The sequence below is a fragment of the Panicum virgatum genome, chromosome 2N, assembly GCF_016808335.1.
Source record: "Panicum virgatum strain AP13 chromosome 2N, P.virgatum_v5, whole genome shotgun sequence".
NCBI lineage: Eukaryota > Viridiplantae > Streptophyta > Magnoliopsida > Poales > Poaceae > Panicum > Panicum virgatum.
Genome location: NC_053146.1, coordinates 53,713,792 through 53,735,213, shown reverse-complemented (window position 1 = coordinate 53,735,213; position 21,422 = coordinate 53,713,792). Strand labels below are relative to the sequence as shown.

General features: G+C 46.4%; 2 protein-coding genes across 51 annotated transcripts; one reads left to right on the top strand and one right to left on the bottom strand.

Annotated features, from left to right (window-relative positions):
- Positions 1 to 575: 575 nt before the first annotated feature.
- On the bottom strand, positions 576 to 3,153 carry LOC120662766 (zinc finger CCCH domain-containing protein 6-like). Its single transcript, XM_039941847.1, has 4 exons — positions 2,818 to 3,153; positions 2,469 to 2,586; positions 1,981 to 2,312; positions 576 to 1,347 (listed from the first exon to the last, which is right to left on the bottom strand). Exons 1-4 carry the CDS (start codon positions 3,151 to 3,153, stop codon positions 1,147 to 1,149), a joined length of 987 nt encoding a protein of 328 aa, XP_039797781.1. The 3' UTR covers positions 576 to 1,146.
- A 556-nt stretch (positions 3,154 to 3,709) lies between these two features.
- Positions 3,710 to 20,355, top strand: LOC120661277. 50 transcript variants are annotated; one of them, XM_039940091.1, is made up of 15 exons: positions 6,703 to 6,974; positions 7,182 to 7,268; positions 7,766 to 7,864; positions 7,940 to 7,982; positions 8,066 to 8,116; positions 9,411 to 9,482; positions 9,587 to 9,632; positions 10,218 to 10,279; positions 17,424 to 17,475; positions 17,602 to 17,648; positions 18,165 to 18,260; positions 18,364 to 18,441; positions 18,831 to 18,872; positions 19,052 to 19,193; positions 20,014 to 20,355. In XM_039940091.1, exons 5-13 carry the CDS (start codon positions 8,114 to 8,116, stop codon positions 18,843 to 18,845), a joined length of 471 nt encoding a protein of 156 aa, XP_039796025.1. In that variant the 5' UTR covers positions 6,703 to 6,974; positions 7,182 to 7,268; positions 7,766 to 7,864; positions 7,940 to 7,982; positions 8,066 to 8,113; the 3' UTR covers positions 18,846 to 18,872; positions 19,052 to 19,193; positions 20,014 to 20,355. The 50 variants fall into 50 exon arrangements, 44 of the variants coding, with proteins under 44 accessions (XP_039796025.1, XP_039796026.1, XP_039795980.1 ...); XM_039940092.1 differs by having other exon boundaries at positions 6,703 to 7,017; XR_005669856.1 differs by lacking the exons at positions 9,411 to 9,482; positions 9,587 to 9,632; positions 10,218 to 10,279 and adding exons at positions 3,712 to 4,024; positions 5,595 to 6,696 and having other exon boundaries at positions 6,903 to 6,974; positions 18,165 to 18,441.
- Positions 20,356 to 21,422: the final 1,067 nt, after the last annotated feature.

Genomic DNA, 21,422 nt, shown 5'->3' with positions numbered 1-21,422 from the left:
TTTCTGGTGTGAGAAAACTCGTGTAGCAGAGGAATTCCCACCTAAGTTAGTTTATTCACATCAGAATCGTTGAGCCCATCCAGGTTTTGCGGCATGCTAGTCTGTCGGTGGATGTTATGCATGAGTGGAATGGTTATTGGATGCTCCTAATGGGTTTTCATATCATTAAGTCTGTTTCTTATCGATATTTCCCTGCCTTCTGTCCAGTCCAGATGAATCCAATTTGACTTTCATCAGAAAGGTGCATGAATGGAACGGTTGTTGGATGCTAATGGGGTTTTGTACCACAAATTTTGCTCCTATCAATATTTCCTATCCCGATGCTCAGGATATCGATAGGATGCTTCAGGTTCAGCGGGGAAACACTTTCGAGCCTCTCACTCTCATGCTGTTGCCCGTAGGGATATTTGCTCAAAGCAACAAATCAACATTCACAGCAAAAATGAATCCAGGTATCTGCCTACTGTTGCTAGAGCCCACAAATGCAGGTCTCAAATAAGGCCCTGTTTGCTTGCCCATTAGATTAAATAATCCAGCTAAAAATCCGAAAAATAATCTCACAAGGAAACAAACACTCCAGCTTATTCATCAGATTATATAATCTACACCTATAGATTAATATAGTCCATAAGCTGCTGAAAACATGCTTGTTTCATATAATAGTAATCTAGGCCTCAAATAATCTATGTTGCAAAACAGCTCAGATTATCTCTCAAATTTACAATAATCCAGATAATATAACCCATCACCCATAAGCTAGATTATATAATCTTGCTTGTAAGCAAACAGGGCCTAAATCCACGCGATGATATAATTTGTACAGTACTGCAGAAGAATGATCGCCTCCAGGCTTCAGCTCCTTTAATTCGGAGCAGTTCCTACCTCGCAAACTGGTAGATAGTGCACTAGAATCAAATAGTGCAGGCACCTGAAAACTGAAACTGTTCCAGTCTTCCTTTAAAGATTATTCAGATTGCGTTCCTCCCAAAAGATCTGGATTAACACAAAAAAGAGAGGCTGTACATCTCCAGTAGCAACTCAATTTACAGGACTTGATTCCGGCAGGGAGTTAGGAGAAACATTCACAGCGCCTGAGACAGCGTGGTGGATTTTATACATCAAAGTAGGTCAACTGAAAACAAGCGTCTAGGATGTGTATCCAGAACCAGGTGGGGATCCCAGAAGGAGTCGGGCCATAGGTACATTAGTTGATGCAGATGCAGAAGCTGAGGCTGAGAAACCATAAGCATAGACTCCCATTGGAGTAGCCATTGGATGATCAAACTTACAGTTGGCTCCGAACTTACAGATGCCATAACGCAAATAAAATTTGCACAGTTCTTCACCCTGGAAAAATAAACATAGGATGGTGCTATCAGCCTCAGGATGATCAAAGGAAGTAGACCATGCAAGTGCACCATAAGGTCTAGTTAAAGGCTAATCATGATCAGTCTCTATATGTAAGCATACATCAGTATACCCACTGCTCAATAAATAACTTGTATGCTACCAGATGAGTAAACAGAGATACTTAATATCTGCCCTAACAAATTATTAACTTTTAACAATGAACTATTCACTGCAGGCATCAATAATGACGCTCGTGTAAAATAGTGGGCTTAATGGCCAAACCCTCAAAAGTTCTTTATGACAAAACAGTACTCAACCAACAGATATCACGAATGGTCCAAAAATGGTATCTCGAATCTGTGTCTTTAGCTTATTTACTAGTGTGCATTAATTGCTAGAAGAATGGAGTAAATCAGACATCATTAGTAGAAATCATGCCACTGCAATCATGAGAAACAGCATGTGCTAGACGTCTTTCATTTTCTTTATCTGCCACAAGGCAGCTCTTTATACACACAGAGCACATCATCGGTTTTAAAATTATCAGACTGCAGAACTGCCAAGCAGTAAAAAGTCTAAACAAACGATAAATATAACAGAAACAGTATAGGGTTGTGGTTACTGACTTACGGGACGTATTGGAAGACCCATTGGACTTAAGACACAATCTGGAGGCGGTAGTGATCTGACCCGTGGATGATGGAACTTGCACACTGCACCGAATTTACAACCTCTTGTCTTCATGTAATATTGGCATTCTGGTTGATCAGGTCTCTCAGGAAATACATCCTCTCTCTGCAACGCATATTGAGGCACAGGAAATGAACTGGATCTGTAGGGTGATAACATTCCCTGGTTTCCTGTACTAGCTTCGCCTTGTTGAGAGGTTCCATAGGTTTCTTGAGCCCCTGGTGACTGCAACCCTGAGAAGATGATACAGATAGCATTTGGCACTTTAGAGGCTCAGTCAGGATCGCAACCATCCTCTCGGTCTCCTTCACTCTCCAGGAAGCCACTGATGAAGAACAATAGTTTAGTAGAGAGCAGAAGAAACCATCTCTTATGTGCTATGTTTCTAACACAAAACAGGCATGCTGTTAGGGTTGATAATGTCTTACCATCTCTAATAGCAGTTGGGCCATCAGCAAATAAAGCAACCACAGAAAGAGTCATGGCGACATCAGTCATTTTGTTCATCTTGACATCAATGGCTTTAAGGTGTGTCCTCCCAAAAGGCTCCCACGGTGGACCAGTAATATCAACAGAAGACAGGAATCAGCGCAAGGCAGGGATACAATATACTGTACCGCAATTGGCTTCTATCATTTCACATTTCCCTGGTGCATTTCATCGAACACAAAGCATGCACAAGACAAGGATGGTTGTTCAGATTTGCAACACTAAGCAACCCGCGACGGATTTCGTTGAAAATAGGCAAAAACGATAGAGGAGATGATGAGTGCTCACTTGTGTTCCTGGGATGCTGTGGGGATGAGCATTGTCGATGTGCTCGCGGCCTGGTCTCGAGCTCCAGCGGTGGGGGCGCGTCTGGTCCTTCTCGTGGGTGTTCCCTGCAGCTGCAGCAGCCTCCCTGGGAGGCCGGCTGGCGAGGTGGGAGGCCGGTCCACATGGGAGGCACTGGAGTTGGGGGAGGTGCTCCAGATGCAGGCATAGAGACGGCGGCGGCGGCAGCAGCGTCCTGAGACGGTGCGACGATGCCGGAGTTGGGGGAGGCGCCGCAGTTGCGGTAGGCTCTCCAGACATGGGCGTGAAGGTGGTGGCGGCGTCCCGAGGCGGCCGCATGGTGGCGATCTAGACGGCGTGGAGGCGGAGGAGAGCCGGGATCGCTGAGGGATGTGCTTGCGGGGTGCGGATCGTGGGAGGAGGGGAGGGCCGCACGGACGGAGAGGAGGGGAGGCGGAGAGAAGGGGGAGCACAAGGGAGGCGGCGCAAGCGGAGGATGGGGAGCAGAAGCCGCACCCGCCGGCGCACCTGACGGAGGGAGGGAGGAAGCTGCAGCCGCCTAACAAGACAAGATCAGGGAGGAAGCCGCAGCCGCCTAACAAGACTAGATCAGGGAGGAAGCCGCCGCCGCTCCCTCCGACTTGACTCACCGATCCGCGGACGGAGTGGGGGGGGGGGGGGGGGGGGGGGCACGACGCAATGGAGAGAGGTCTCCGCCGCCGCCGCCGGCGGCCGACCGACCTCACTCGGGAGAGAAAATTTCTTTTCTATTCTTCTATATATATATTTCTATATGTTATTTGCGCTCCGCTCGACGCTCAACCAGACCATCCACGTCGGTAAAAAAAATTTACCCTGTCCGATGATAAATACATTCGTTCCGCGCGCCCGTTACTGTAGCTACAAATATCTTCGCTTTCCTCCTCCCTCTCAACACCTCTCCAGTACTCCCCTTCGTGCCGCCGCCCTCCCCGTCCTCTCCGTCCCCTGTGCAGCGCTCCGTTCTCGCGCTCGCCCACCGATCGACCGCCTCCGGCGCGTCGCCAGGTCCCTCGCACCGCTCCAACGTCCGGCCCGTTGCTTCCCCTCGCCGTCTCCTGCGTAAAGCGACGCTCTCGCGCTCGCCCGCCGACCGCCTGCCTCCGCCACGCCGCCGGGTCCCTCGCGCCGCTCGAGCGCCTGGGTTCTTCAACGCCGGCTTCAGATCCAGGTACACCTCATCCGTCTCCCCCTCCCCATCTCCTCTTGCTATATCTGTGGGGAATCGAGCAGACTGCAAGGAGCAGCTGCGACCGCCGGCGCTCTGTGACTCCGTCCGCGTATACGTCGTCCTCGCATGCCGCCCTCCCGGCCAGCCTCCCTTCTTGCCGGCAGTCCCGCCGGCCCTCCACTCCCGTTGGCGCCTCTCCCGCACAAAGGTTCATCTCCTCGAGCTCCCCTCCGATCCTCCCCAATCTCTTCTTGACAAGATTAGTGGCGACGTCTCTGTCCCCACGCGCGGACCTGCTGCTTCCTCTCTAGGCCTAGGCGTGGAACAGGGGGTCCAAAGCAACGGCGGCAGATTTTTGTGCGCTCATGAAGTTTGATTTCCACGAGGCATCTCCATGTGAACTATATTAGTTGCATATCATGTGTTCGATAGAATGCCCATGTAACATGTGTCCAGAGCCTATTGCCATTTTTTAAAACTTGGATTTCACCTGCAAAGTTTGCTGCAGGACACACCAGGAAACAGGTCTAATCTTTACTTTAGTTTTGCAAATCTACACTTTCTTGGGAGTTATTTATTTGCCTAAACTCATCTTCCACCTTCCTCCTTGCACCTTGACGATAAATCATTGCTTAGGCTTCCTCAATATTTGTTCCTTTAATGGCCTCTTTGCCTGGTGTTGTACCTTGCAGTGACATCTTACTAATGAGAATTGACTATTGACTAGCCATGACTCTAGATGCAGGACATGTATTACATGTGTAGGTTCGTTGGTCCCTGCCTTCTTGTTTCGTTTCCCCACGACAGCGAAGATTCGCAGTTCTAGTGATTTGTTCTCTGACCATCTCTTGCTTTGCTCTCTTGTTTTTCCTCATGCCTCTTGTTTTGCGTACTGTGTTTGTCATTATAAGGGATCCATTTTTAAGAATTACAAACCGTACAATGCATATTATTGATGTCATGTAGAAATCAAAAGAAGATCAAGCTAATTGATTTACAGGTTCCCAACTTGCCAACTGGCTCCAGGTTTATTTGTAGTTGTAGAAGGGAATAGAATTGGTGTAATGGATGGATGATTGTATTAGCCTGAGCCTTGGGGCTGAATATATAGGGGTACATGACTTGGAGGGCAAGAAGCCTCTCCTACAGATATGATAGGATACGGATACAATCCTAATCTACCTAATATAGAGATATCCCTAATATACTCTAACAGTAGTAAAGGAGTTTTCCTTTTTTATGCAAAGCATCGGACTCCAATTTATAAAATTTGGTCCCACGTGATGCTTAGGCATATTTACTTTCTCAGCAGAAGATCTGCTAGGTCTCATGGCACTGTTATTTTTTTCAAAGCATTAACCACCTATTGGCTAGTAGGGAAACGGAAATGACAAACAACTTAGAACTGGTTCCAAGTGGGAATTGACTTAGAACAGATAGGTTATATTTAGCATATTAAAAAAATGTTAGATGCTATCATTAGTACAACACCTTATCTGTTTACCAAAGATCTGAGCAACATCAATTTTTATGCAAATGTTAAATATATATGCTCTCATTTTCAAAACAGGGTCAGATCAAAACTGGAGCTCCCTGCCGATCTGAGCATCTTGCCAAGTACAATCAGGCAAGTGATTCTTATGTGGTGTATTGCAATATAAAACCTATTTTTGTGGCTCTCCTCTCTCTCTCTCTCTCTCTCTCTCTCTCTCTCTGCAATGATGGCCATTGTTTCATCTCCAACTACAGCAAGAACATGCCTGCTCCTCTGCCAGGTCATAATTTTCCCTCTACCTTCATTGGTTGGATTGATCTGTACGATGATACGTACAACCTACCATGTGTTTGTAAAATTAACATTGCACGTAATCCAGTTTTTTGTTTGGTTATCTAGAACATCCTCTTTGCTTTGTGATACGATGAATAGCCATGCTTATCAAATTTAGTAGAGAATAGTTCTACTAGCATCCTACTGCCCCATCATACTACATGAAAAATTCCCTAACCAGGATAATAATTCAGTATGGCATGTAATTTATATTTTTCTTTTTGCTTCCCAAGTTTTAGTTTTCTTTTCTTTTTCACCACTAAGGCATCATGAAGTTTTCCTAATTTATGTGCCGATCTACATGATTAAGTAGTATATGTTTGCTATACATATGATCAAAATCTTCAAAATAAACTTGGAATGCTGGCTTAAATGTTGCTTATTTCTATATGTTAAAGCTCCACGGCTCCGCCGCAAGCCATTGGTCCACGACAGCAAAAAATCAATGGTCCACGCGATTTACATCGAACGGTTGGAGGCGCTGCTTCCATCACGCAGGCTTTCTTGTTTGCTCGAATCTTCTCCGGTCCTCCCGTCCTCTCTCCTTCCCTGTCCCCCGAGCCTTATCCTCTCTTTTTGCATTTCCTCTTTCTCCTTCCGTCTTCTCCCTTTCACTCCCTCTCATGGCGAGCTCCTTCCGTCCGCCTGCCCTCTACCCCCGCGACCTCCATTCCTTGGCGAGCTCCGTCCGTCCTGGCATCCACGCACGGCTCCTGCCATTCTTCCCTAACAGTCGCCGTTGAATGTGGCTCAGATCTTGCTCCATCCGTCCATGCGCCTTGGTCCTGCAATGTGGTCATTGATGATGGCCATCCGCAGCTGCAATTAATCTGCTCATGTCTAGGTAGGCAACGCATTGTTTACACTCCATGCTACTATATTTGGACTTATTGGTCACAAATCTACAGAAATGTAATTAAGGAGTGATTCCTAGGGTGTTAGATTTAGTCCTCTGCTGCAAACTAAAATAATCCTATTTCGTTCTTTTTGTTTTGGAGTCACATTAAGTTACGTATAATCATATCTTCCTATTGATTTTTGTCAATGCAGGTTCCTGTGGCTGCTGTGCTAATTCATATACCTTCTTAGACAGGGCCAGTTGTTATCTACAGACGTAAACAGGTTGGGCATAGATATCAACTAGATGCAATTCTTCTTTTCCTTGGTACCCTTTTAACTTTAAAGCCCCCTAACTTCCTTGGTACCCTTTTAACTTTAAAGCCCCCTAACGATGTCTGCCCAAACTGCATACTACTAATCCAGTACCATTTTCTATTTTTAGTGCTAATTAAGTTCAATTTACCTATTTTCCCTCTGTCTGCTTTGCAGTGGGAACTCATCTGCCTCAACGAGAGGGGGGGGGGGGGGGGCACTACTACCTCGCTCATACCTTCTACATCAACTCCATCATTACTGGTAATGCACTATTTATGCTCTCCCCTTCTTCCTCACATTTCCTATTGAGTTCTTCATTTTCCTATGGATTGAAATGGAAATATACAGCTTCTTATAGGCTGCTTGGTAAGCAGTTAAAGTTCCTGCATCTACATTTACACCATAAATGTACATAAAGTTTAAATGGATTGGCAATAATAATAGGCATACTGTCTCATATTTACAGACTAAAATTACCTATCTTGCCTACTAAAAAATTACTCCGACATGTACATAGTCTCTTTCCTGCACCCTTCAATTTGGAATCTCTGTGTCCATTTAGAATTTGAATTCCTTTTTCGTTACCTTTGCTTTCTATGTGCCTACTATCTGCATTTAACACAATCCATTTGCTATTACTTAAGCTAATTTGCTCTTCTAATACTTTTCCTGTGATTCATCTTTTTTAATTTTTTCTTTTCTCTTCAATTGTATTTACCCCTTCTTCTTCTTTTTTCCCTACTACTTTTGTACAATAGCCCTAGGAAGGAGAGCTTGAACACCTGCATCATCACAAATACACCATGTTCATAAATGGACCTTCTCCAATTGCCCAAACGAATCCTAACATTACGCAGGTGAATTTCAAGCTCAACGAACTGTATTTCCCCCCCTCATATATACCACACCTAATTCATAATTAACCTTTGCAGACTCAGATCGTGAGCCAAAAGAACTGGTAGTTTACTCCAACGGGTACATATTCCACCTGCAAATCCATAACCTATTTCCTCGCAGAATTTAAAAAAAAACACTCACTGTAATCTGTTACCTTCCAGTCTTCCAGCAGCTGACGTGATCTACACCCATGAAGATGCCCGATCAAGATGGTTGGTTACCAAACTGCTGCTGCTGCTTGTAGATTTTTATTTTGTTGATTCTGCTGTTGATGAGCTCTCCTCTTCACCCTCAGCTGACGCAGCTCTTGATATATGCATATATCTCTACGAATGTAGCACATGTGCACACGCCCATATGTAGGGGAACCTATCTACCTATATGTAAATAGTCCAAATATAACCATCCTATGACTGTGTATGAATATGAACAATGCTTACTTATTTATAGCTACGTATGCAATATATTTGCACATTTAAGATCTGCGTATGAATATATAGCAAAATACACTGGAGCGCGCCAAGGCGCGCAAAGTACTCGTATCGGGTTTCTTAACGAGAGGTCCCTTCTCCTCGCACGAGAGCGATTCACGCTGCGCTCCTCGCTCCGGAGGGATTCACGCCGAAAAAGCTGCCTCCTGCTCACAGCGCTGGATTCACTCCCCCATCATTAATGACAGCGGACGCGACGCGCGGTGGGTGGTGAGGATTTGCCCCGCCATCAAAACCTACATCACACTGTTTGAATTCAGTGTGCCATTTATTGCTGTAGATGACAGCGGCAAAAAGAAAAAGGTCTTGTGCACTTGATAGAGGCTGCAAGCACCTACTGGCCAGTGGACCTCATTGCTATTGCCCCCAGCGTCAGCTGCTATAACTCAAGCAAAAGTATTCTGCGATGGAAAAAAAAGAGGAGGAAGGTGGATAGGCTGATAGGGTCATGGAGCGCTCCGTCTGTAGCCAGTCCATCCATCGTCATCTCCTATTCGCCTGCAGCCCCCTCACCGGCGTGTTCCGCCCCGTCCGCCCAGGGGAGCACGTCGCCCTGTCCGCTGCCGACCGTCCCCTCCCTCCTCTCTCTGCTGCGCGGCGCCGCGCCGCTCCCGTACAGGCGTGCGCTCCCTCCCTCTCCATGCTGATGCCGAGGTTGTCTCATCGGAGCAGTGGGCCGAGACCGTGCCATCCCGTCGGCGCCGGCCTGCCCTCGAAACAGCCCTACGCCAGTCGCCGAGATAAGTATACCTCCCCTTCCTCCCCTGCGTCTCCCCTCCCTCCACTGCCTTTCCCATCTCGCCCAAGCCCAAACCCTAGCAGCACCTTCGATTTGCTCTGCTCTTCCCTCTGCTTCCTCCGCCTTCCCGCATCAGAACATAGAGATTTGTGAGCTCCGCAACTTTCTTTTGCTTCCGTTCCTCTCTCCTACTCTGTGCTGTTCTGATTTCTAATTTTCCCTAGCTGGGTTTTCGCCTTGGCCTAATCTGCGAGGTTTCGATGTGCTTTGCTGTAGGTGCCGCGATGGCGTCAGCCGACCTGGGAGGGTAAGGATTACATAGCAACAGCCGGATTGAACCTTTTTAGGGTGGGCTCATCTCATCTTCTTCGATCCTTTTTTTCTCCCCATCGGGATGCTGCAGCCCTTTACTGAGCGTGGTTAGGATGAATTTCTCTTTGTTTTGTTTGCAGGTCCAGGTGAGCAGGGCAAAGAAAAGATGGCCGCTTAATGAATCAGGTCCTTTTTTTCTCCTTCAATGAATTTGTAGTTTCTACTTTTCCTTTCCAGCTTTTTACCCTTGCAGATGCTCTACTTCTTACCTTAGTTGTGTTATGGTGGTTACATATGTTTGAATCATTTTTAGCTGCTGCCTGCAAAGTAGTTGCTCAGTTCAGAAGTTTATGATTAGGCTGCCTTACTTTCATTTCCTCATGTTTTGTGATGTCAGTAGGTTTGGAAAGTTTGCTCTTTAGTAAAAATCATGTTGCTATCTCTTGCACAATTACCTGGATAACCCACCTTAACAAATCAGTAGCTACAATTTGCCGTGGAAGCTCAGCATCACAGGTCTGGTATTATAAAGGGGCAATAGCCATGCTTTTCCAAAAAGTGAGCAGACTCTGAAATGCAGCTAGGCTACTCTTTATGTTGGGATATGTATGTTTGGTAGGGTTTGATATACTTATTCTGCATTTTGCTTGTTTCTATTTTTTCCCGGTCTTGCAATGTTGCTTCCCGTTAACCTGCATAGAACATTTGTTCCTACAATTTAGCATACCTGCCTGAACTGCACTTACATATTGTCTTTATTCCTATTGCAAGGAGAAGAGTTATGCCTGCTGTTGCCTAAATCTTCGGGTGGCTGCTGCCTTGGCATTGCAAAGGTGAATTCTTGATGCTTACAATAGTAGTGGCCAACTAATCTATTTTCCTGGTTACTGATAGAAAGAGTAATCATCCAATCAGATTGTACAGACTCCTAGAAAACTGATAATGCAATATGGCTGAATTTTTTTGCATGTTTTGCCTATGGTTTCATCAAGCCCTTCCTTTAATTCTAAGCATGCCTCTAAGTTTCTAGCTTTACAGGGTCATGATTTCATAGTGTCACTAACTTTGTTCAATCCATGTGTCTTAATTGCAGGTTTGCTCATACTGTTGCTATGCCACTTTGTTGAGATTATCTTTGCTGAATTACAATACACCTTACCATGACCATTTTAGGGCTTAGCATATGATTTATGTTTATCTTAGCACATCTATTAATATGCAGTAATCATAGCCTTTGCTGATATTTTTAAGTTTCCATAGAAGAACTATGTAGGCATCTGCTAAAAACGCATAACCACGCTGATGTTTTTTCAGTGTAACATATTTGAGCTTCTAGACCAGCTGATAACTCATTCCAGAAAAATGATATTTGTACACTTGTATAGATTCAAGCCGTGGCAAACCCTGCGCGCCGGGAAGGGCCACGTCACCCGTTTTGTGATGCCGTCTGATTTTTTATCCGACGCTTCTGCGTGCTGTTGTGTTGTTGCCATCGGCGGAGCCGACGCACAACACTGTTTGTCGGCCGGTGGGACACCCGTGCCTGTCCTTTCGAACTGCACCGCACGCTCGCCTCGCTCGTTTAGTCACCCGTTCCCATCCTGTAGCGCTCGAGAGGTCGTCTGCGGCTTTTCCTGTGCGTCCCGTGAGGCCATCGTCCTCTTTAACTCCTGCCGCGTTCCTACCCAGCCGCGTGCCTTCACTCAGACGGTCCTCCTCCGGGTCCCTGCTCATCCAGGGTTTCAATTTCCGACCGGACCGGCCTAACCGCCGGCCTCTGGTATCGGTATACCGGTCCGGTTAGGCCGGTTACCGGTCGGAACCGATCAAACACAAATTTGAATTCAAATTTCCTCGTTGAAGCGGTTCTAATCCGTATACCAGCCGGTTAGACCGGTTTACCGGCCGGTTTGGCCGGTATACCGGTGACTTGGACGGTCCGGTTCTTAGAGGCATACCGGCCGGTTATTCTGGTTTACCGGCCGGTTTGGCCGGTATACCGGTGGTTTCGAGCAGTTTTCCGACGCTTAAAAAATGGATCCCCAGTGTGAAATAAAAAGAAATTTCGGCATTAGCTATGCACATTTTAATGTAAATGACCCTACCAAAGCAATAATTTATAATCATGCATACAAATACAATAGTAATAAGCGTGCATACAAATACGGAGTCATACACCTATACACATGAAATGAAAGTTCAACGTAGGAATGGGAAGACCCCCATTTGGGACGCGGTTTGGTATTCGGCGGTGGACATCAAAGCGATACCTCGCACTCTAAGCAGCTCAGCCTTGTAGTGTTGCCAAGTTTGGCCCGTCCACGCCGATGTTGTCTGCCATTCCTGAACTAACATAGTATAAAAATAGGGGTCTTTCCATTCGTACACCCATCTCATCGGTGGCTGCATGCTGATGTCAGAAATGGGGTAGTGAAAAGAGTGCCTGGAATCGCTGTAGGAGGAAGAAGAGTGCTGTGGACTGTCATAGTCCGTCGGTCCACCTGTTCTCCTCTGCGAGTGCGGTATTCCATGGTCGGTGTCCTGAGTAGCATGTGTGAACTGAGTCTCTCCTGCAATCAACCAAATTTCATAATTAGTAGGCAATACTGATAGTCAGAAATATGTGTCTATTTATATGTGCAATGTATACATGTGAAACGAACACCACGAGCACCACCACTACCAGCAGCAGCATGAGCACCACTACCACCACCACCAGCATCAGGATCAGCACCATCACCATCATCACCATCATCGGCCGAGCTGCTATCCTCGGACTCCTGATACGGAGGACTACGCTCACCTTCGCGATCATCAGTCTCGGTGTCGCTGCTCACTGGTTTTGCTGTTCCTTTGACTTTTCGACGCTTCGGGTCACCCTTCTTAGGCCCCTTCTGCAACTTTCTCTTCCCTAGGTGAGTGTCACCTATATTTTGACGTGCCCAATCGCTGATGGAATCATTCCCCGTAGCCTCACGTAGATCTGACACGTTTATTTGATCTCTGACAATATGGGACGGGAGAGGGATGTCGCCGTCATCATCATCCTCGTCCAGAACTGGAGCCCGGTTAGATCTACCATATTCCATACATTCCCGCACCGGATTATTCTCATCATAGAAAGAAAGATGGGCTAGCTGGTCAATGAAATCACCTTTTTCACGCATCAGTGGGTCGGAGACCTCCTCAAGTCGGAGACGAAGGTTGTAGTTGACATAGATAAGCTTATTAAGTTTCTTGTGCGACAACTGATTGCGAACCTTTGTATGCAGCAAGGCAAAAGTACTCCAGTTCCGCTCGCATCCACTGGACGAACAACATTGTGAAACAAGCCTCATGGCAAGGTACTGCAGTTTTGGAGTACTTGATCCGAACATCATCCACCAGGACACTGCATGTGCAACCGAGTATGTAAGCAATATATTCGAATAGAGAAAACAACAATTTCATATGGAATAACTCTTACATGGGGATGTCTTTGGGTCCATCGCCATCCACATTGCCATTTCACTGCTATACTCGCTAACTTTCTGCCGAAACACGTCAAACTCCTGCAATGCCTGGACGGTGCTCTGGAGATCCGTCATGCACTGAAATGTATCCTTGAGTCCACGAAACATTTGTTGAGTTGGATCCATCGTATATGCATACCTCGGATTTAGGACAGCTGCTGCAAAATATAAATCACTTCAATCTACTCTTTCAGTGTGAAAATAAGCATTATGTCAATAGAGTTTACGTACATAGATGACTCGTGTGTGCTTACCTGGACCCACATACGTGCCTATGAACACGTCACCCAACCTCTCGTCCACCACCTCAATATACTCTTTCAGTGTGGAAACATTTGTTCCAAAGAAAGACTGCAACTCCTGTTTCATATTCTGGTAGGCCATCACGACTTCGCACATGTTCGGCTTCTTGTCCTGATCAGCGAAGCGAAGGAACTTGTATATTGGTTGAACCGTGTCGATGATATATTTCATTGCATCCCACAACTCCATACTTGAAAAACTTGCATGAGTAAATCTACCATCTTCGGTATTCGCCCATTTGCTGTGTTGGAACTCAGTAGATACCATCCACTGCATGAAACGATCACGTTTCCGATAGATGCTATCTAGGAACATGTAGTTGGTTCCAAATCGAGTGGCATTCCACTTGACCAACTCATCACCGATTGCGTTCCTCATCATTGTATTCAACTGACCATGATTGTGTAACCAATTTGAAATTCGCTTGCACTGCTTGATCAGAACACCATGTTCAGGCCTTCGAGCTATATCCTTCAACATCAAATTGACGGTGTGTGCTAGACAAGGTGTCCAAGCTATGTGGTCATACATGTCACTTAGTAGTTCCTTGCATGTTTTTTTGTAGTTCGAGCCGTTGTCGGTGACTACGTGCACGACATTCTCCGGTCCAATCTCTTCCACCACCTTTCGAATCTCCTGCAATGGAAGACAAATTGTTTAGTAACATGACAAAACATACACAATGTGAATGGAACATGTTTAGGGACTACCTTGAACAAATATGCAGCATCTTGAGTTGTTCCAGTCGCATCAATAGACTTATGGAACCACATGACCCCATTGCAATATATCAAAAAGTTGATGACACTCATCCTCGTCGGACCAGTCCATGAATCACACATCAACGTGACGCCAAATAAGGGCCAACCTTTCTGAAACTTTACGTACCTCGTCTTCAAGTCTTCCTCATTCTGATCAAGGTACTTGCCATCAATATCCCGTCCAGTGGGTGATGCGATACCTTCACCTGCAACCATATAAAAATCATGAGATACAAGAATATAAGCTCATACATATCATTGCAATGAAAGAAAACTTACCCCACTTCTGTGTCTCCCAGACCGCGCTGATAAAGTATGCACTGTCAGCCTGTCTTCCAAGTACTCCTGCAATATGGAAAAATTTTGACCAAGCTTTACCAATAGCTTCCTTTGCGTTCTTACCCTTCTGCGTCCAGAAGCTTGTATCAATCCTTGGTTGCGTCATTCTTCTTCTCCCACCAGCTGCCAAGTTATAGTCCTCCACCACAGGACTCTCCCTCTGCGAAGTGGACCTTCGAAACATCCTCTGCATAATATTCCCCCTCGTCGAACCACTACCCCCTCCACGCTCATATGCACCTCCTCTCTGTTCCACCCCCCGTCGGAACTCTACTTCCGCTCTCGATAGATCCATGGCACGCTGCACCTGAGCCTCCTCATCTTCTTCATCACCGGGATAGTTTCCCTCCGCTGCAGCCTTCTCCCGTCTCAACCTCTCTCGGGCCCGGTCAGCAGTTGCCTTCTTTGCCCTATCCAACTCATGCTGAAAGAAGCCCGCACATCAGGTGGCACATTCTTGCAATGGACCACCTCTGCCCCGCGCCCAGCCAAATATTGTTTCAATCTAGTCGCACCACCTCCTCCTTTCTGCGTACGACAATAGTTACATCGCCAACAGGGATAAAGATTTTCACCGTGTTCCCATACAACATCTCTGCTTGCCATTGTCTATCTGCATACATGCACAACAAAAATATATCATCTAATATTCTAACTCCTACCTAAGTCATAGTGTCAAAAATCATCTAATACACCTAAATCAAATCTACCTAAAACCTACTACATAGTGCAAAAAATCATGTAATACAAATAAATCTTCCCTACATTCTAAATATACCTAAGTCATACACCTAAATCCTAAAACAAAACATCTAAATACACCTAAATCCTAGGAAAAAAAACCTTACCTGACCGCGGCTTACCGCCGCTAGTTGGCGGTTTACCGCCTCTCCGGGCCGGTAAACCGGCCTCTCCGGGCGGCTAACCGGTCGGGATCGGTAGATCTGCTATCGGTCCGGCTTACCGGTGGAGGAGACCGGTTAGCCGAGCTCCGAGGGCGGCTAGCCGGTGTCGGGCGGCGGACGGCGATTTCTGGAGGCGGACATGAGTCAATGAGGGGGGAGCGGATGAGGGAGGCGCGACTGAGGCTTTTGGTCCTCAGACGCGAGGTTAAATGCGCGCTGCCGCGCGATGGGCCTTAATGGGCCGCCGCTTTTTTTCTTTTTCTTTTTTATTTAATTTATAAATTCCGCAAACCTTACTAAATGAACGAATTTTTGAGAAAATTTGACACCATTAGATTCTTCGCACCTTGAAGTATTTTTAGAAATTTTTCATTTTTTTGAATTCAAATTTAAATTTTGAATTTGGACTGGTTTCATACCGGACCAAACCGGTACCGGGCCGTACCGGTTTGACCGGTTCCCACCGGTTTGGTGAACCTTGTGCTCATCTGCTTCCTCCGGCCCGCCACTGCCGCTCGCCGACGCCGTGCACGCATGCCGCGCGCGCCACCGCCGTGGACGCTCGCCTACGAGCGGAGCTGCGGTTGGCGAACAGGGCGGGGCGCAGCGGCTGTCCCCGGCCCGGCAGGCGACTGTGGAGGCGTCTCCCCGGTCTCCTCGAGCTCCGGCGGCGGCCTCCGGATCCGGCCGGAGCGGACCTCGAGCGCAGCACAGATGGCGTCCATGGCCGGCGCGGCCCTCCTCCCTTTCCCTCCTCCCTCGGCGACGCGGGTCCATAGCCTCCCTCCTCCATCCTGTGGCGGCTTGCATGGCCGGCGCGGCGGAGACGGCGTCCATGGTTCGAGAGGGCACGTCGACGGCGCCCTCCATTGCTTGCGGATCTGCCCTCCATGGCTTGCGGATCCATGGCGGCAATGGCGGGTGCCCGCGCGGCGCCACGGCGGTGGCAGCGGCCGGGTCCGCGCCATGGCTGCTGCGCGCGGGGCTGGCGGCGGCCGTTCTCCTCCTCTGCCCCCTCACCTGCCGCACGCCATGGCGGGTCTCCTCGAGGTCCACCGCGCGACTTCGGCCGGGCCGGACCTCCTCGACCTCAGCCACGCGAGGCTGTCTTTCTTCCCAGCGCACCCCCTCGTCCCTCTCCCTCCTCCAGATGGCGCCGCGCGCCATGGCGGACCGCGACGGCCTCCGCAGCATGCCATGGCGGGCCACCTCGAGCTCCGCCGGCCGGATCCGCACGAGGTCACCATGGCAGAGCTCGTGGTGGCGTCCAGCGGCGGTGGTACCCCGCACCTGCAGTACCCACTACCTGCAGTACCCCGCACCCCAGAACGCCGGCCAGCCGGGCGGCCAGTGCCGCCGGCATCCATGGCCAGGAGCGCTTCGAGCTCTCCTATTTAGGCAGAGGCGGCTCCAAAGGGTGGACCGGGTCTCGGCGCTTCGACGTCCGCCGCGCGTCTCGACGTCTCTCCGTCTCGGACTGTCTCTCGGAGTATCTCCGAATCCAAATCGCTCCGCGTCTCTGCTCCCTCGGTCAGTCCGTGCAGGTTTTGGGGCAGCGGCATGGCGCCGCGGTGGCCGACGAGCGGCGGCCGCAGGTACTGCCGATTCGTCCGCGCTTGGAAATTTGGGAGCTGCCGCCAGTACCGATCTCCTCTGCCCTCCCATATGGCCATACAGCCCCCACCCCTGCATTTCGTTGGAAGCAGCAACTTGCATGCAGTTGCTGAGGAATCGATCCTGCTGCATCAAACCCCCAGCGAGGTAACAAACCTTTCAATTGCAGCTACTAGTAGATCAGCTAGGATGCTTTGGACTCAAATCATTTCACTATAAATGCGGAGGAAGATAACACCGTGTAAGTTGTTTTGTTTTTTCGGATCTGAACCTTTCCTCCTCCCTAGTAAGGTTGCAATCCCTGTGGCTAAGAATGAATCTACAGAACTGACTTCTCCAAGCAGCAGGCGATTAGCCTAATCTGTTTCCCTGTGGTATGCGTTAGCCTCGTCCTTTCCTGCACACAGACAGTTAGATGATTATTTCGTTTAGTTGGCTAAATCTCTGTAAGGTGTGACATGTCTTCTTTATTTCTTCCCTTTACTCTCTATTTTTTTGGTCTATTTTTCTTTGTCAGGATAATAAGTTGGGTGCTTTGAACAGGTTGGAAGCGAAACATTGCAATATGAAAGAGAAACATTGCAACATGAGGAAGGTTAGTATCTCCTATCCGAGAAGAAGCATTTCCCTTATCAGTTATCACATGTTTGGTCGACATAAGTGTGCTCATTTCTTTTTTCGTTTCTCCGAAACCAATCAAGATTTTATCTCGGAGATGTAGGCAATGGTGCTGCTTCTGAAGCTCATCGTCAACATGGTCATGGGAAGGTGACGCAAAATCATTCACATTCTTCAGCTTTGCAATAAAATGATTTAGCGCATATCATGCTAATTACACATTTGATTATAACTATCAACTCTGATTTTGACTTGCTTACCTACATCTCCTTTCTTAGTCCTTTTTCATGCCCAGGGAGATATTAATTATGGTCCTAAATTAAAATTAGAAAGTCCCTTCTTCAGCTAAAGCTTATTGTGGTTTGTATTTCCCTTTTCCTCATTGTTATTTAAATTCTGAATACCCTACTAGGTTAAAGCTTTTTTCTGAGCCTCAGACTTCAGAATTACAAAGCTATTTTCCATGGCAATACTGCTTGTGGGTTCATAGTCTTCAGTCTTGACCTCCCTAGCAACATCAAATTTCCCCTTAAACTACTGATACACATTATTGTAACAACTACTTAACTGATTCTGTTTTCCCCTTTTTAGGGCATGAAAACCTTTATCAGATAGAAGATCCTGCGGTATGATTTTATTTCAACCCGAATTTTCCGCGGCATGCAGATAGAAGATCTCTGCCTAGCTGCATATGGGGATTTGATTTTTGTTTCAGTATCAGATCGCTTCTATAATGCTGGATGGGTGCCAGTATTATGCTGGGTTGAGTTTGTGCCCCCATCCCCCTTCCAGTGGAAATTTTGCTGCTGCTGTATTTAACATCCTAAGGTTATTTTGACTTTTTTCTTATATGTTGCTCATGTAGGTCAAGTACCTCGGAGAAGAAGGTGAAAGCACCCCTGCTGCTGGTGTTACATTTATTTGCTCACCCTGGGAGATGCTGGTCAGTGACAATAGTCAATCGATCTATCATAGCGGCATCCTTTTTTTCCTGGTTTTACTATAGTCCATTTGTGCGTTAGCATTTCGGTTTGCATACCACAAGTCTTGGGACGACTTTCAAACTAGGAATACAAACTGTTGTCATACCTCCTTTATATTCCAGTTATAATTAAAAAGGTTCCAAACATAAAACAGCCAAGCCAGATAACCATTGAGTTGTATGTTTTTTTTTTGCTTTCCTTGTCATTATCTGAGTGAACTGGACTCTTGGACCTCAGGTTCATCAACATTTTATATTTACATGCTGCTGTTTGCACCATTTAGCTTTTATAAGATCATGCTGATAAGTCATTGTTCATGTTCGGATGATCTGTTTATGTGATATTTCAGAGAATGCTGGAGTGATTGTGAACCCAAAGGGAGAGATGAAAGGTACACACTGAAACTCCCTTTATTTCTGTATGCATAACTAATCTGCAGTAGGATTAGTTGTAAGTCGTTTCAGAAGATTACCAATGTTTAAAGTTTGCTAATTCATGTTTGCCCAGCACAATCAGAATAATATGCATAACTGAAACTTCCTTGTTGCTAATGCATGTGAACATATACAGAAGCAAAGCATAGGAAAAGAATGCCATTCTACTGTATTTGGGGTGACTTCACGGTGACCTGCTCATCCTTCACGTACAACTCTGAACTGTACCTGTCTGCCTCCGATTTTGACCGCCCCGTCTTCTTTTCCCATCAAGGCTGGTATGAACACAAGAACAGGAAGCTACCAATCCTTTGGGTACTAGAAAATGTTGAGGCCCTGTTTAGTTCTCACCTCATAAACCCCAACAACAACACCAACAACAACATAGTCTTTTTTCCCAAGCAAGTTGGGGTAGGCTAGAGATGAAACCCGAAAAAAATAAGTTCAAGGTTTAGACACATTGATAGCTAGTCTCCAAGCGCTCCTATCCAAAGCTATCTCTTTAGAAATATTCAAATCTTTAAGGTTTCTCTTAACCGACTCATCCCACGTCAATTTAAGTCTACCTCTACCCCTCTTTACATTATCGACAAGCTCAAGAACCCCATTACGCACCGGTGCCTCAGGAGGTTTTCGTTGGACATGTCTAAACCATCTCAGCCGATGCTGGGTAAGTTTCTCCTCAATTGGTGCCACCCCGACCCTATCCCGAATAACTTCGTTCCGGACTCTATCCCTCCTTGTGTGCCCGCGAAACCACCGCAACATCCGCATCTCTGCTACACTCAGTTGCTGGAGTACTAAATGAAGTCTATTTATAAAACTTTTTGCATGGATGGGCTGTAAATCGCGAGACGAATCTAATGAGCCTACATAATTCATGATTTGCAATAGTGATGCTACAGTAATTGTCCGCAATTATTGATCAGTTATGGATTAATTAGCATCATTGGATTCGTCTCGCGATTTACAACCCATCTGTGCAAAAAGTTTTGTAAATAGACTTCATTTAGTACTTCAAATTAGCAAGATTCCGTCACAATTTTTTTTTGCGTTTCATCGAAACACACACTGAGCTTGCTTCTGTTGCTCTGTCAGCTGGATTGGCGACTGCTGCAGGGGTTGGAATGGGTGCTGTTGGTGCAGTGGGGGTCCCTCGCCGCCTGCCTCGTTTGCGTCGTGCGCGTCGCAGATTCTTACTTCGGCTTCTCCCTTTCACATTTGCCCCTGTGAACGGCTGGTTGAAGCGTTTGTGCGCAAAGAAGTCATTTCGCATGTATTATTATCATGGCCTTCTATGTTGCTTTAAAATTATTTTCTTATGGACTGTGGTGGTCTCATTTGCTGCTCATCAGAGTCTTCCAGTAAGCATGTATCCTTTGGCGAGGAAAAAAATATGTACATATATAATGAACTGAAAAATATACTTGCATCCTCCCATCCAGCCGATGCAATCGCCATCACGCCAGACCTGTATGCTGCTGCATTAAAGCAGCGTCCCTTCAGCTGAAACAAATCACGCCAATTAGATACTTGATGCACGCGCGCGCGTCCCTTTCTTCAGCCTGAATACAATACCTACTAAGTCACCATTTCCCTTTCTCGCGCAAAATTAATATGCAGTGTTCTTCGCCGCGCGCCAATGGCGCGCCTCATACACTAGTTGCTAGCAAACGCAGTGGACGGAGCGGGGGTTGGAGGGGCATGGCAACTTGGGTTTTTGGATTTGGATCGGGCCTCATTAGGGCACGGGTAGGGCTGGGCCCAAACTAAACCCACCCGAGAAAAACATAAATCAAATTCCAGATGCTTTAAGATTAGTACAAATTTCATGGAAGGGACCACCGGAGCAAAACTCTTGGAGTATTGGTACGTTATTTTCTATCACGAATCAGAAAATTACTTTTTCTAAAATTCATGCACTACTATATTACTTTTTCTTAACTTTCAAGAAGTATGAAAGTTACTTTTCTTAATAAAGGCACGGATCAATAAAAGTTACTTTTTGTAATATTAATGTATTACTAAGTTACTTTTTTATAATTTCTACATAGTACAAAGTTATTTTCTTAGAGCAACTCCAACAGTTTCTTTAAAGAAGTTGGATAGTTAAAAATAGCCAAACAAAGATAAAAACTGGATCCAACAACCTCTTCAAAAATGTGCTATTGTCATGCTGCATGTCATCTTATGAATTTTCAATGTATTTGGAGACCTCATTTTATTGTGTTTCATGCATCCGAAGGATTTATATTGAACTGAATATAATTATAAGTAATTATATAATATGATGTTCCTTTCTTTATTTATTTTATAGAAGCAAAAGGAAAATATAGCAGTTTGAGATAAAAAAAACATTAAAATCAGCTGTCCAAACAAATCATCCTTGTCAAATAGTCCAAACCACTCCAGGGGTAAAATAGTCTTAGCATCTAGGATTTAACGGTGTTAGCTGTCCAAAGTCACGGTAGTGTCAAATAGGCAACAAAAATTCAAGTTGAGGACAA

Excerpts from the sequence above, each read along its gene's own strand:
- LOC120662766 (XM_039941847.1), bottom strand. The coding sequence starts at position 3,153 with ATGCGGCCGCCTCGGGACGCCGCCACCACCTTCACGCCCATGTCTGGA. Across the intron at positions 2,587-2,817 it reads ACAGCATCCCAGGAACACAA|CCTTTTGGGAGGACACACCT; the intron begins GTGAGCACTCAT and ends CCACCGTGGGAG. Across the intron at positions 1,348-1,980 it reads TGGGTCTTCCAATACGTCCC|GGTGAAGAACTGTGCAAATT; the intron begins GTAAGTCAGTAA and ends TTATTTTTCCAG.
- LOC120661277 (XM_039940045.1), top strand. The coding sequence starts at position 16,075 with ATGGCCGGCGCGGCGGAGACGGCGTCCATGGTTCGAGAGGGCACGTCG. Across the intron at positions 17,028-17,423 it reads TGCATCAAACCCCCAGCGAG|GTTGGAAGCGAAACATTGCA; the intron begins GTAACAAACCTT and ends TGCTTTGAACAG. Across the intron at positions 17,649-18,363 it reads GTCAACATGGTCATGGGAAG|GTCAAGTACCTCGGAGAAGA; the intron begins GTGACGCAAAAT and ends TTGCTCATGTAG.